This window comes from Strix uralensis, chromosome 9, assembly GCF_047716275.1.
Source record: "Strix uralensis isolate ZFMK-TIS-50842 chromosome 9, bStrUra1, whole genome shotgun sequence".
NCBI lineage: Eukaryota > Metazoa > Chordata > Aves > Strigiformes > Strigidae > Strix > Strix uralensis.
The window spans coordinates 13,498,015-13,512,793 of record NC_133980.1 but is presented as its reverse complement, the minus strand read 5'-3'; the positions used below and the strand labels follow the sequence as shown (position 1 = coordinate 13,512,793).

General features: G+C 50.2%; 1 protein-coding gene across 5 annotated transcripts in view; it reads left to right on the top strand.

Annotated features, from left to right (window-relative positions):
* P3H2 (prolyl 3-hydroxylase 2) overlaps window positions 1–13,126 on the top strand; it is a 75,124-nt gene extending 61,998 nt beyond the window's left edge. For 4 of the 5 annotated variants that reach the window (XM_074877391.1, XM_074877394.1, XM_074877393.1 and 1 more), the window contains 12 exons: window positions 107–238; window positions 1,390–1,532; window positions 2,977–3,066; window positions 3,564–3,604; window positions 4,103–4,197; window positions 7,097–7,224; window positions 7,826–7,921; window positions 8,013–8,163; window positions 8,689–8,806; window positions 9,330–9,405; window positions 10,215–10,355; window positions 11,352–13,126. In XM_074877391.1, the coding sequence (XP_074733492.1) occupies window positions 107–238; window positions 1,390–1,532; window positions 2,977–3,066; window positions 3,564–3,604; window positions 4,103–4,197; window positions 7,097–7,224; window positions 7,826–7,921; window positions 8,013–8,163; window positions 8,689–8,806; window positions 9,330–9,405; window positions 10,215–10,355; window positions 11,352–11,444 (1,304 nt within the window). In that variant the 3' untranslated portion in view covers window positions 11,445–13,126. Of the gene's footprint in view, window positions 1–106; window positions 239–1,389; window positions 1,533–2,976; window positions 3,067–3,563; window positions 3,605–4,102; window positions 4,198–7,096; window positions 7,225–7,825; window positions 7,922–8,012; window positions 8,164–8,466; window positions 8,613–8,688; window positions 8,807–9,329; window positions 9,406–10,214; window positions 10,356–11,351 lie in introns of those variants that run through there. The other variant, XM_074877392.1, reaches the window with a different exon arrangement.
* Window positions 13,127–14,779: the final 1,653 nt, after the last annotated feature.

Sequence of the window (14,779 nt, the reverse complement as noted above, 5' to 3'; positions counted from 1 at the left end):
AGTTGCGTGTCCTTCAGTTGGGGAGATTTAACCTCTGTCTGTCCTCATCTCAGCACCATCACCATCCTTCTCAGTTCAGACTGTCTTCACCCTCTTTTCTTGGCAGATCACTACATGCAAGTCCTGGCCTGCAAACATGACTGTGTCCGGGAACTCGCCACGCGTTCGGGCCGAATCTCGCCCATCGAAAATTTCCTTCCCCTCCATTACGACTACTTGCAGTTTGCCTATTACAGAGGTAAAGGCTGTCTTTCTGTTCCTCATAGTGCTTGCTGAGTTTTGTTACATTTTGTAAAAGTTTGAATTGTTCCATGTGGAAATCGGGATATTGCCTTATGATGTCTGTGCTACAGTGATGCAGTGTCATGGTCTGAGTCAGGAAGCAAAGGACATCATTGGAAATTGTCTCTTCAAAAGTCAGGTTGACCAAAATGCAATTAAGTATTTTTGTCAAAGTGTTTTAAATCATCAGTTGGGTTTAAAAAGCCCAACCTTTAGCTTAAACATTATTATTCAAATAAATCATGCTTTTTTAGGGTCCTTTCATTTGCCTTTTGATATTAAAGTTCTGGTGATTCATATGTTTCACATTTTCTGAAACCAGTTGATACATTTTCTAAGTTATTATATATCAGATACACAAGTTAGCCCAATGATGCCAATTTTTGCTAATGACCAAATCTTTCAGGATTCACAGTAAAGTTGCAGAAGTTGGCAAAATGTTGCAAAATATCAGGAGTTCACAGTGCTGTAAAATACTGCCAGTTGTGTAGTTCTGTATGGTATTTTTCTATGTTCTGTTTCATAAAAGAAAATCTAGGCAGAATTCTGCTATCTCAGGCTTGTGCTAAGAGCTCTTTCCTGAAAAGGGCAGAATGTGTGAGGGTCAAAATTGCTACTCAAACCTAAAGCTTCTTCATTCATCAATGAAATGGGAAGAAAGCTGGAGGAGTCATCAGCATTTTGTGTGTGGTGTACAGGCTTTTTTATTCCTCTGCTCAATTAGAGGCTTAATGTGGTGGGTAAAACTCCCCAGAGCCATGAGAGATGCTGCACAGAAGAGAGGCATTTGCTGTCAGGCAGCATCTACATCCTGCCCATCCAGTTGGATCCAATTTGGATACCTTCTGACCTGTGCATGACTGCAGAGAAGTTGTGTCTCTGTGCCTCAGTTTCCCTGCCAGTGAAATGGAGAAGTTAACACAAAGTTGCATCAAAAGAGCCTTGTAAAGTGCTGGGCTCACCCTTCAGCTGATGGAGAGCTCAGGCTGTGCCCTCCCTCTCTGCAGGCTCCCCTCTGCCCCGCTGTGCTCTCTGTGAGCCCCTGGCACTGTCAGAGGGGCTGTGACCACCTCTGCACCCCCTGACAACTCTTGTGTTGCTTCCCAGTTGGTGACTACATAAAAGCCCTGGAGTGTGCCAAGTCCTACCTCCTCTTCCACCCGGACGATGAAGATGTCTTGGAGAACGCAGGTTATTACGAGGGCCTCTTGGAAGGTACAGTGGACCCAGACACCATCAAACCCAGAAAGGTGAGACTGAGTGTCACCTAAGAGCCCTTGGCGGGAGGCTTTAACAAAAACATCAGCGGGAAATAAAAGCAGCTTGGCAGCTTTCCCACAGTGGAACCACTTTGAAAACAGATGTGGAGATGCTGGACTAGCTGGCGATGCTAATTGTCAGGGGGCAAGTCCAGAGTCACTGGTGTGGGGGAGAAGCTGGGGGGCTGGATTTTCTTTAAATGGGCACTTAGCTTAGCAAAGCCCGAGCAGGGTCAGGGAGGGCGGTGACTGAGTACCTCAACAACGTAAACCCTCCTCTCGTTCAGTGCTCCAGAGGAGATGTGGAGGAGGAATGCAGTAGAGCACTGAGCAGAGGGCAACCTCTGTTAAGAGAGGGCTGAGAAATATTTTCCCAAGGGGAGGCTGGGATGTCGACGTTACTCTCAAGTCACTGAGCTTGGAGTTCAGTGCTAAGCCAGCCAGTTCTGCGGGGAGTAGCTTTGCTATCACAGGGTTAGGCTGGGGTCAAACAACGAAACAGTATGAGTTCAGTCACCCAGTGGGACAGGCTTCTTCTCTGGTCCAGGCAGCCTTTATCTGCAGCCCTGGGGCTGCCTTTCTCATGATGCAGAAGAGAAGTTCCTCCCATCCCATCACAGCCCTGCTGAGAGGCTCATTCCCCTTGAGCCATAAGCAGAGGGTAGGCAGGAATTGGATTTTCCATTCCCTTGGGAATTCCTTGATTTCCAGGTAAATTTGGTAAAATGCTAAAAAAGAAAAGAGAAATTATAAAAAAGAGAACAAGAACAATTATCATTTCTTCTCTCAAAGTGAATCTAGGAAAAAACCTGAAGTTGACAAAAACATTTCATTGTTTCCAGTGTTTTGAAGTTTTCTGTAAAAAAAATTTTGATTTTTTTGCTTTGCATAGTAATTTTCTACAACTCAGTGTTTTGTTTACAAATTTTTCATTCAAAAAAAAAGCGCTGTGATGGCTGACTTCCAGCTGGCTGTGCCTTGTGGTCCCCATCCAAGCGCCCTGAGTGCGTCCCAGGCTGCCATGCTCCAGCCCACCCACTGCCAGGCTATGGGCTCCACGTTGCAGATGGGGAACCAAGGCATAGCCCAGCCAGCGTCCCTGCTCCGCCAGCCTGAACCTGGCTTCTTTGACCAGCCTCTTGCCCAGATATTTAGAGGCTTTCCAAGGTGCTCAGCACTCCCTGCCAGCTATGGCCATGTATTTTGGGGATTCAGGCTTCCCGAATGAGTTGCTGAGCATCTCCCTTTCTGTAACATAGTGAGTGGCTTAGCCCCATGTCCTGGCTTGCTCTAAGGCATGACCCAAACATCCCTTACCCCATAGGAGCCTGTGGTGTTGCGTGAAAAGCAAACCCCCTCTTGAAGCAGAGGTGCACTGCAGGTGTCTTGTGAAAGCTACATGAGCAACTACTCCCCTTTTCCTCTTTTTTTTCAGGAAGCAAAAATGCTGCTGCGGCGCCATAAGCTGGAGTCTCACCTCTTGCAGGTGGCTGCGGCTGGCCTTGGATACACCTACACGGAGCCGGTAATGCCTGGGTCTGCTATGGAGAGGCCCCTTAGGAGTTCACAGCTTTAGGACCAGCTTCGGCCCTCCCCTCTTGTATAAAGCGAGTCCCATGTAGATGACTCAGGAGCTGGGTCTTGGCCTGGTTTGTTCCCTATGGGAAAATGGTGATGGCAGAGCAAGGAAGGCAGCTGTTCCTGGGGCAAAGGAGAAGCAGACGCAGCCTAGTCCAGCTCTCCTGCCATGGTGTCTGGCTGCATCTCAGCCACTGTTGTGGTGGTGGGGTGGGACAGAGGAGGCTGGGCAAGCCGGGCTCCTCTGTACTCACCATATGATGCCAGTTTGGGTTGGGGTTACATTTTCAATTTGGTGACCCCAGGCAATTGCCCAGAGTTGTGTGGGATGGATCTATACCAGAGAGGCTGGCTGATGTCCCTGGGGGCGAGGCAGAGCAGGTAGCTGCCTTGCTTCAGCTCGAGCATTAAATTAAGAAGCATGACCTCTCTCTTTTCCCACAGAACTACTGGAACAGGTACGGCGCCCGCCAGGATGAGCACAGGTGAGACACCACCCGCCCCAGCTGAGCCCATGGCTTCACCAGTCCTCACAGTGGGGTGAAGGGGATGTGCCCATGATGGGGTACCAGCCTGCCACTTGGGGGGTGCTGCCCATCCACCCCAGAACACTGTCATGGTTGAATTAGGGCCCTTTGCACCTTACCATTACAAACATTCCCACAAGCACCTTATTTTAGCTGAGTGCCTCAAAACCAGCTATAGTCTAGAGGGAACTTGGTCGATGAGGCAAGTCATGCTGTTCAGGTTTGTTGGTGTCTGCGCTTTTCTGGTAGAAATTGTTGTTCCCATTACCACAAAACCACGGTTTGCCACAGGACAGGGTGAGGGCTTCTACTTGTATGGTTGTGACTTTTGTACAAAGTGCCAATTTGCCTGTTTTTTTCATGTATTGGTTTTCAAAGGGTTCAAAACAGTGCAATTCCCAGAACTGGAGACCTGTGGCCAAAGTAGTGATGTTCCTCTTCTCTCTTGCTCCTCAGTGTCCCATCAAGTATTAGCAGTGAACCAGAGGATGGGCCCCGGCTGTCCCTGGCAAAGAAACCCATGCCAAAACCAGATCGAGAGTTGAAGGAGGGTAAGGCCGATGGAGATGTTTCAACAAAATCAGAAGGTTTTTTCCTATTGCTAGAGACTGCAGACTGCAAAGGCTGTCTGCTGAGCAATGAAGGCAAATCCTATCTAAGGGGGTTGAAGTTTTGTTTAAGAGACAGAGAAGTCTTATATGCTGCCACAGCATTTCTGGGTCTGTAGATCCCACCATCACTGCTCTGGTCTTGGACTTGCTTTTCCCACCTGCTGAGCTGCTCATTACAGAGCCCTGAGGTGTGGAGCTGGGAGGCTGGGTTCTCCTCACCATGGGAAAGATGGCATCAGCAAACAGTAGTCTTTCCCGCAGATGCTTTTAAGATTAAAGTGTTCCCTGTCATCCAGGCTGCAGAAGGATGGATGCTGGAGGCATTAGGTTGGGGAACTCCGGTCCTGATGCTTTGCTAAATGTGCTGGATCACACCATATTAACAAACATTTCTGTTTGCAGACTGGCTTGTGATTTCATGTTTTGGCTTACATCAAATCACTTGGTTTTAAGGCATGTCAGCAGACATTTCAACTGATTGCAGCACATTTTTAGTGACCACAGAAAATACTGTAACATCTTCTACTAAAGACAAGATTTCCCCCATAACAATTTTGAAATACTATATTGTAGCCAAATGCCAAAGCATACTCCTCACTGCAAAACAACGGGATGTCAAGCCAGGAGGTGTCTTGTGTCTCTAGTGGGCCAGCTCCACAGCAGCAGGCAATTAAACCTTTCTGTAATGCAATGGATGGTTGTGCTTTTTGGGGAATTTCACAGCTTTCTATGGCCCAAGCTGCTCAGTGTCATGTTCAGAGTATTGTTATCCCTTCTCTAGCCATACATAAAATAGGCAAATACTACAGGAAGATCCTGAAGGGCTTGCTTAAGCCAAGAGCCGATTGATTTATATTTGTTGGCTTGTTTGCCTTCTATAACCAAATAATTTCAGAGTGCATCTTTCTCTGCTTTTTCTTCTCTCTATGCTTGTATTCTGGTTTAGTTGCAGAATGTTTCCAAGTTTACAAAGAAAACTGCAACCATTCAAAAAGAAAATGAGATTTTTGTCCATCCAGCTGTTTTCTTTCTTTGTTGTCTTTTTTTCTTTCTCTCTTTTCACTTGGCAAAAGAAGAGAAAAATCCAACAGAAAAAAAGAAAAGTCCATTTTAATTTTGTACTCCTCTTCTGTACTTCTCTCCTTTCCCCCTTCCTCCTTTCTGCCAATTCCTTCACTCCCAAAAGTCCAAAGAATTCCCCAGTTTCTTTGGGATGTTTTTCACAAAGCATACACGTGGGAAACAGGTCTCTCTCTCTGCTGGTGCTTAGAGGTGGTGGGGATGAGGAAGGCAGCCGGGAGCATGCTGCTGGGGTGGGACAAGGGTTCAGTGTTCACAGCACAGGGCAGCCCCCGCTAGTTCTCTGGGAGGAACAGAAGCAACTGGGGAAGTGGTGAGTCCTGCCTTCCAGGTTCATCCCTCATGTGCCTACGGCTGGGGAAGAGCAATGTCTGAGCTGGAAAAATCAGCCCTGAGTTGGAGTGTGCCAGGAGTTTGGATTTCAGAGTCCTGTTTCTGATCCAGCTGCATTTATAATAAATGCTATTATTGAGCAACAAGAACAGCAAAGTGAACATGAGGAACATCCCATCTTTTCTGTTCCCAGAAAACCTAACTCTTCAGAAATAAAGTTATGGGCTAGTGGCAGGGCTCTGCCCTCAGGGTTATGTGTCCTTCACAGGCCAAGGAGACCTTCCAAAAACACACAGTACGCCTCAACAGACAGGAAAAATAGTAATTATAAAAGGAGCGTAACAGAGAAGTTTCCTTGTGCCACATGGTGAGAGGAGCTCTGTGGCTTTGTTTCTTCTGTTTTATTGTGGCTGTGTGACAATATAATTTTTCCCACAATTTAGATGCATTTCACCTTCCTCCTGGAGAAACATCTGATTTAAGTTTTTATTGTTGCCCTTTCTTTCATTCTCTCTCTTCAAAGAGATGAGGGGAAGAGGCTTCAGAAGATTGTGATTTAGTGGCCTCGACATGTTTTTCTGATCAGGCAAATTTGATGGGGATGTATCCAAACTTCTTGTAAAGAGCTAAACTCTGTCTTTTCCTTGCCCGTTCGCTTAGCATGTGGCAAGGCTCAGTTGCCCCATACCAGGCAGGAGCCCAGCAGTGTGCAAGCCAAGCCCAGCCACAGTTGTATTCCCATCCCAGGGACGCTACCTGGGACCTCCAAAATGCAGCCAAGCCATTGGCTTCTGGCAGGCGGAGGGAGGCATCTTGGAGCCGGGGAGCAAGGGATGGCAGGGACAGCCATGGCAGCTCCTTTGCCTCTGTGGAGGAAGATTGTCCTCAAGGTCCTTCAGCTTGCTCACTCCCAGCCCCACTTTTTGGTGGAGAACAAGCGATGCTTGCTGCAAGCTCAGCACTACATTAGGTTTTCTATGTGTGTAAAAGACAAAAAACTCCACTGATGACAATTGCAGAGAGTGGCTTTGCATGCCAAGCTGGCAAGATCTATGTAGTGCAAATGCAGTGGAAACTTATAGCCTCTGCTGATGCTGGCTGCTGGGCAGGAGGGCCAAGTTAGCCGGTGTCTCTCTTTGTGTCCCACTGGATTTTGGCATTTTCAGGCTGTGGTCCCTGCGTTTGTAAGGCAGCTAATGAGAAGGTGGAAAATGCTGATGCTCTTGCAGCAAATTGGTTTAATCTCCAGGTGTTTCCTTTGCTTCTGTTTCTTTTGTTGCTGTTGTGAGGCCAAACTCTGCTCTCTGCTGCGAAGCTCTTCCCCTGGCAGTGCACCCGGGTGACTTCAGCTGGCCCTCAGCCATGGTACAAGATGTCAACGAGGCCAGGGCATGTTCAGCAGGGTCGTTTTGTGTCTCTCCATCAGGGGGTCCACTTCTCTACAGCGACGTGAAGTTTGTCTACAACTCACAGCAGCTGAACGGCACCCAGCGAGTACTACTGGATAACGTCATCTCAGAGGAACAGTGTCGAGAGCTTCACAGGGTGGCCAGTGTGAGTAGGCAATGCCCCTGGAGAGGACACGACAGCCACCTGGGCTGAGTTGCCTGATGCTCTCCCCAGCATCTGGCTTGTGAGGGCTGAGTGTGTGATTAGCCCCTGCAGAGGTTCTGGCTTCATGCCTCACTCTTGAGTGTTGCAGCTGATGTCAGGATGCCCATGGAGAGCAGTCAGATGCTTATCCCCATAACACACCCATAACTGCAGCACAGGAGCTGCTTTCCCATCTTGGGCTATTCTTAGAAACATGCTGCAAGACAGAGCCCGTGCAGAAATAGCTCTTTGCCCCATGTTATACACAACCCCAAAGGATGTTTATCCACAGGCCTGGTTGAGCCTTCTCGTTCATCATCAACTGAGCCTGGGAAGGGAGTGAGGGTGCCTGAACATCCCCAGATGGGAGGTGGGTGGCTGTTTTCCAGCATCTCAGAATGGACCATGATCATGGAGAGCTGCAGTGCCTTCCCACCCAACTCACCTGTCCCAGTGAATGCAGCCCTGGGGGATTTGGGGAAGAGGGTGCCAGGTGCTTCCATTGCAGCTCCTCCTCTCGTGGGGAGCCAGTTCATCCCTCACTCATGTTCATGTCTTTCAGGGGATCATGTTGGCTGGAGACGGTTACAGGGGTAAAACCTCCCCCCACACCCCGAATGAGAGATTTGAAGGAGCCACCGTCCTCAAGGCCCTCAAGGTACATCTTCTTCCCTCATCCTCCTGTCCCATGCCCTCTGTCCCAGACAGCATGCGGCACTGACCCTCTCTCACCCCTGCACCTTGCCCAGTATGGCTATGAGGGCCGCGTCCCGCTGAAGAGTGCCCGGCTCTTCTACGACATCAGTGAGAAGGCTCGCAGGATCGTCGAGTCCTACTTCATGCTGAACTCCACGCTCTACTTCTCCTACACCCACCTGGTGTGCCGCACCGCCCTCTCTGGTGAGAGCTTGGGGGGCTGGCAGCAGGACAGGGCTGGGAGGACAGGAGGGGTTCAGCCCCCCATGGGGTGTTTACAAGTGGGTGACCCAAGCCTGAGAGTAGCTCTCTTTTGCTTGATGCTTAAGCTGGTGGCTGAGAGCTGAGCAAAGTCACTGTCCCCACAGTAGAAAAGGGTGGGCACTGCTGTCCTGAAGAAGCTCATTTCTGGCATGTCTCTTTTTTTTCATGTCTCCAACTCTTCCTCTTTTCTCCTCCCTCTTCTCTTGCCTCCTTTCACTGTCCCTTCTCCTTTCCAACCCCCAGCTCTCCATCTCGCTTCACTGCAGTAGGGAACAAGCAGAGCTGTGCAGATCTGAGTCTTCAGATGTTGCCTTTTCTCCCCAACCTTTCCTTTCCTCTCACCTGTGAACACCATCCAAAGTGGGGTTGAGGCAGGCTCCCCACTGTGATGGATCCCACAGAGCATGGCATTTCCATTTCATCCACCCCTTCTCCTTCCCCCTTCCTCCACATGGTCCTGCTTAGGCCAGCAGGAGAGGAGGAATGACCTGAGCCACCCCATCCATGCTGACAACTGCCTCTTGGACCCTGAGGCCAACGAGTGCTGGAAGGAGCCTCCTGCCTACACCTTTCGGGATTACAGGTAGGAAGGAAGAGGGGGATGCCACTGAGGACCCTCCTCAAGGCAGGGCATCCTCCTCCACAGGCTGTAAGCCCTAAAGCTGGTACATCCCAGCCATGGCAAAAGTGAGATCCAGAAGGTAGTTTCTGGTGGCAGCAAGCATCATGGCTAAGCTTCAAGCCAGAGTTTAACTCTGATTGCTCTCTGATGTTTTAGGGTTGGGAGATTCCAGCTGTGGCCCACAGGACTGTGTCTCTCTCAGGTGTTCATGATTCAAAACGGGAGGATGAGAGCTGGTGGGACCCAGGGGACATTCTGAGAATTGTTCCCTAGCCAAGGAGAGATCTGCCAGTTCTCAGCTGTGGCTCCAAAATGAGCGCAGTTTGGGTGGCTCTGACTGGCCCACAGCAAGATCTCCCGTGCCTGGAAGCCCCCCCCCATCTTAGTGGAGTGATGCAGGATCTGCCCCGGAGGCGAGGGTCAGTCAGCCCCAAGCCCTCTCCCTGCTGCTCCCCTCACAGGGGTCTCCCGCTTCCTCCCCCAGTGCCCTCCTGTACATGAACGCAGATTTCGAAGGAGGCGAGTTCATTTTCACTGAGATGGATGCCAAAACTGTGACGGTAAGTCAGTGCTGTGAACCAAACACTGTTCCTCAGCAGCCTGTGCTGGGGCTCTGGGCTTCCCCAGGCAGTCTGTGGCTCCTACCTTGCAAAGAACCCGTACAAAATCCTGCTGGCAGAGGTGCACAGACCTTCTGTGCCCTGCCCAGAGGCTGCGCTGAGCAGGAAACCTGCAGATCAGCAGGATGGCTGAGAGTCATCCCTGCCTGGAGGACTGCTGAGCTCCCACCCCATCTTGTGGCGAAACACGAAGCAGTGCCTCTCTACATATGCAGTGTCTGGCCCAGAGCAGGTCACGGTGGTGGACATCAGTCCCTGAGAGTGATGGGGCTCAGGCAGAAGCCCTCACCTCTGCATGGGGCCATTGGGGAGTCTGGGCACCCCCATCCGTGGTTGGACAGAGCATCTGGGGACCATGCTGGGGCTCTGAAGTTCAGTAGATGCTGGAGGGTAGATTGCATCTACCTAAGACCAGTGCCAGAGGGTTGATTTGGTTGGCACTTCTGCCCCAGAGGTCCTGCGGGATACCTGTTGTGGACTCAGCAGAGAGAAGAAAGGCATTGGACAGCCTGTGCCAGGCTTAGCTTGTATTTCCTTGGAGCTGTGCCGTGTCCCTGTTTTGCCATACATGGTGTTTACAGCCATGCCCAGAGCTCTGCATGACCTCCAGAGCAGCTCACTGGGTCCTGGGGTGATGCAAAGAGATGCCCAGTAAGATCCCAGGCCCTGGACCATAATGAGCCCAGACACGGCCAGTGCATTTAGCTGTGCTGCTCATTGCCACCCTGGTGTTGCCTGTTTTCCCACAGGCCTCCATCAAGCCCAAGTGTGGACGAATGATCAGCTTCTCGTCAGGCGGTGAGAACCCCCACGGGGTGAAGGCGGTTACCAAAGGTCAGCGGTGCGCTGTGGCTCTCTGGTTCACCTTGGATCCGCTTTACAGAGAGCTGGTGAGTCCCTCCGTCACGATGTGAGGGGAGCTAGCGGGGTACTGGAGGAACCTGGACCGTCTTCAACCTCCAGTACCAGCACATCTATTTTCCCCCATCACACCCCCCCGCAGCCGTGTTCCCATCTGCTGCACCACAGGGACATGGGCCGGTGGCCCCAGGACCGAGCAGTTTTCCCTGCCAGCCATGCTCCTGGACACCCATCACCCCGGGCCCATGGGGTGCAGGGCTGGGCTGGAGTGTTGAGCAGGGTGCAGGAGGGCTCCGTGCAGGGCTGGGCAGGCCATTTCTGACACCTAGTGGCAATAACCTGATGAACGGGCAAGTTCTCCACAGCCAGCCACAGCTCAGAGGCCAGCGATGTGCGGCTGCTGCCAGGTCCTCCAAAGCAGTTTGGTAGCCTGAAGTCCATGGGTCTGGGCACCCGGATGCTTTGGGAAATCTGGGCTGTGATGCCTTTTAACAGGTAACCTCCAAGCAAAACTAAATGCAGGGAAAGAACAAAACCCTTGTGCCTTTGCCTTGTGAAGCAAGTGGGCTGCAAGGTTTTGGAAGAAGCTTATTTCCAAACACACACTTTACTGTCTCTGCTTTTCGGCACTAGCTGAAATTCCTCCATGCTTGGTGCATGTATGGTAGGAGATCGGCCCTGCCCAGGAGCTGGAAGTCCATATCAAGCAGAGAGGACGGGTACACTGTGGCAGTCACTGCTAGTGAAGTGTGATAAGGGAACAGCAATACATCAGCTCTGCATCAACCATTGCAGCCCCTGGAAAGAGGAGGGGTTTAGGCATTGAGGTGCAAAATGATTTGATTAATTTTGCCCAGCAAATGCCCAGCTCAAGTCCCAGGCTGTCCCCTGTCCTCTCAACTATACTGGTGGTTCCTGGATGAACTGCTTTCTGTGGGCCCTCCCAGCAGGCTGAGCCATGCTGAATAAGCTGAGAGCAGGCACTGAAGCTCTGCTATTACAGTTTTTTCCTTTCCCTCTTGCAGGAGAGAATCCAGGCAGATGAAGTGATCGCAATGTTGGACCAGGAGCATCTAGGACCCAGTGAAATGAACATCAACCCAAAGGATGAGCTATGAACTAGGCCAAAGACTTTTTCTATTAAATATTTATTTAATATTGTTAATCTTATTAGAACCCTTCTATTTTTGTACAGAGTGCCGTATAAATTAACAAGTTAATATGATTTTGGAGTTTCAGGAGTGCCTCTCCTGTGTTTAGCACAGCTCTTGCTGGGACCCCTCAACTCTGTGCAAGCATCTTCTGCTGTGATTTTGCCTCTGGGATTCCCTGCTGCTGGTAAAACCCAAGGTTAGAAGTCATCATTTCCAGGTCCATGTTGGAAAGTAGCTGAAAGGCTCAGGGACGTTACCGTGCCGTGGTGTTGGGTGATCATGGTGCAGCTTTGTGCTCCGGATGTCCTGGCTGCATCCTCCTGTCCTGACAGTGCAGGAGCAGCAGTGATCATGGTGTGGTAGCATCTATTTCCTCAGAGTATTTCTGACCCAGGCTGAGGGTGTTGCAGTGAAAGCACATGCTGCTTATCACAAGGAATTTACTATGTGAGTAACTGCTGCTAAGCTAGTAAACCATCCCTCTCCCACCATTAAATGAAGTCCTGTGTGTGGGATCAGAGCAGCCCCTACCTCAGTCAGAATGAACACTGAAGTCACACCCCAGACATAAGGAGAGATTTTATTTTGACCCAACAGCTGCTTCTGCTGCTAGAAAGCAGTTTCTAAAAGGCAGGTTGCAGTAATCTTTGCTGTTGAATTTACTGCAAGGCTGCTGTCTCTCAAGAAATCACTTCAGGGATCTTGGCTGGAGTTTGCATCCCTGAGCAGGTTTGCTCAGCTCCCGGCTGCATTGGCACTTTCTCAGGCCTTTTCTGATCCCCTTTGCCAGCTTTGGCATTTCCAGGACTTAAAATCTGTAATAGGGAATTGTCTTTTCTCTTTGTTCATGCAGCTTGTGCCTATCCAAATCTTTCAGGCTCAGCAGTATCCTCTTCTCATCCAGTCACTGGCTGCAAAGGCCATAGACAAGGATGGTTCTTCTGTAGAGACCTCAAAAGCTGGTCCTGGGCAAGATAAAGGGGAACTCAGCGCATCTGGAAAAACAAATGCCCAGGCTGTGAAGAGGCCACCATTACTGCCTAGAAAATGATGGGTCATTTGCTGTATCTCCTCCAATGTGGAATCTGCAGGGAGGAAAGTGCTGAATGTTTCTGAGCCACCAGTGTAGCTTGTTTCTTGGAGGTTATATCTCCCTTCCTCATAGACTGTTGAAAAGATTCATTGTGTTGGCTCCTAAAAGAACTGCCCACAGGTCTCTGCTTTCAGAGACCCTTCCCTGCTTAAGTGCTTCCCCTGTAAATGCTTAGCCTGCCTTTTCTAAAATAGCCAGAAGAAAAGCTGGAGAGAAGAAGGGGAGGGCAGCTGGAGAGCTGAAACAGTGGTTGTGTTGTCCCCCATCTGCACCACACTATTACATCCAAGGCTTGACTCCTACATGCTGAACTTTCAGCATGAGTTCGAGCTGTCATCCCCCAACACCCACATCTGCCTGAGCACATCCTGCAGAGCTGCCCCCTCCAAGCAGCTCGGTGCAGCCCCTGTGCTGCCGGGGGCTGCCGGGATCCCACCAGCTGGCCCTCCTGCGGGGAGGCGGCGGGGCATCACAGGTCATGGTTTGTTTGCTGCTGTGGTGGTTAGCCAGAGCTGTGCCTAAATCCAGGGGAAATAAACTAAACACAACATCTGGGCCTGTCTTTGTCTTTCTTTAGACAAATATTAGAAGGGGAGACTGGGGGGGTTATGTGGTTTGTCTCATGATGGTGCCTCTTCCTTAGGGGTTTCCTGCTCCAGTCCCTAGAGCACACACATGCATCCCCGTCCTGGAGGAAAGACAGAAGCACCAATGTGGACAAGATTAAGCAAAGCTGTGTGTGCGCATTTGCCTGCCTGTCCATCTCCTTTGCTCTGCATCCAGTCACCTAATAACTTGTGCACCATTGGCACACTTCAGGCAATTTGGAGAGCAGGAGGAGGGTGTCACAGCCCCTGTGCACTGCTGGGGTGTGCAGCAGGCTCGGAGTGAAGCTTTGGTGGAGAACAGAGGAGCAGCCTCAGAAGGGTGTAACTTTTTGGGACAAACACGAACCCCAAATCCCGGGCCATGCCGTTCACCACGCTGCTCTGCTGCTGAGACCTGCCTTCGGTCCATGCCAGGGTGAAGCCAGGAAACAGGAATGCAGTGAGTCAAAGGCACTTTCCTGTTTGTTTTTCCAGCTCTCTGCTCTGGCAAAGTCTAGCTGAGAAGTGGATTTGTATTTCTGCTGCAACAGCAGAGGTGGTTGCCAAATTTATTGGCATGCTGTAGCCTCACAGGAGCAAGTTACAGAGCTCTTTGGGACATGCACCAAAATACAATGTAGGCTTTTGAGTCTCTTTTGTATCTGAGTGGGATGGGTTGCCACCAGGGTGGCTTGGCCTCTGAGAAATTAATTCTAACTCAGATATGATGTAGGGGCCTGGCATCTGCCAGAGCTCTCAGGGTCACATCCAGACTGCCCACAGAGCACTCGCATCCCTGGAAAAAGAAAGCTAACAACAATACCAAAAGTATACACTCCTCTTTGGTCAAATACACCCCAGGGACAACCTGGTGCATTAACATTTTTGCTTCCTGCTACAATGGCTCACGTTGGTTATTCCTCTTTTGCCCTGCCAGTCTGGTAATTGCTGCTTCCCAAACCCCCTCCATGAAGCAGCTCCTGAAGGAGGCAGTGCCTGAGATCACACCACTGTGATAAAGCTGATGTGCATTTCAGAGCAAACCTCAAGGCTCCTGGGCCAGCTCTGAGCTCCTCTAGCCGGGGCTTGGCCACGGAAGGGAGCCACAACATACTTAATGTGATGGCCATTTGTTATACATGTCCCAGTTCTATCATGGGTAATAGGAGCCGTTTGGAGATGGAGATGGTTGAACCGTGTCTTAGTTCCTTGTTAACTCTGCCATGCCCCTCCTAATACTAATAATATATGCAGGGTGAGATTAGCAGGGTTGATTTATGACAGTCAACTAGAAAAAAAAGAAAACAACTCATGAAGGAAACTCATGAATTAAAAACTATTTAAACCAACAACTGAATCAGCTCTGTGTGTTTGTGTATGCATGGGTGCAGCCGTTGGTCTGAAAGCAAAACTGTGCGGTGTTACTCAATGCCAGAGAATCTTTACTAGCAAGGAGCTTTGCATTTGTTTTGAGAGCCAAGTTAGGTCGCCCCTTGCACAAGGCTGCTGCTAGGAGTTGCAGGGGGGCTGGAGGACCCCAGTCTGTGCCACAGGCACAGGGAGTCATTAATTTTTAAGGAAAAAGTACAGATGAAATAGATGCTTTTGTCAGGAAGAAG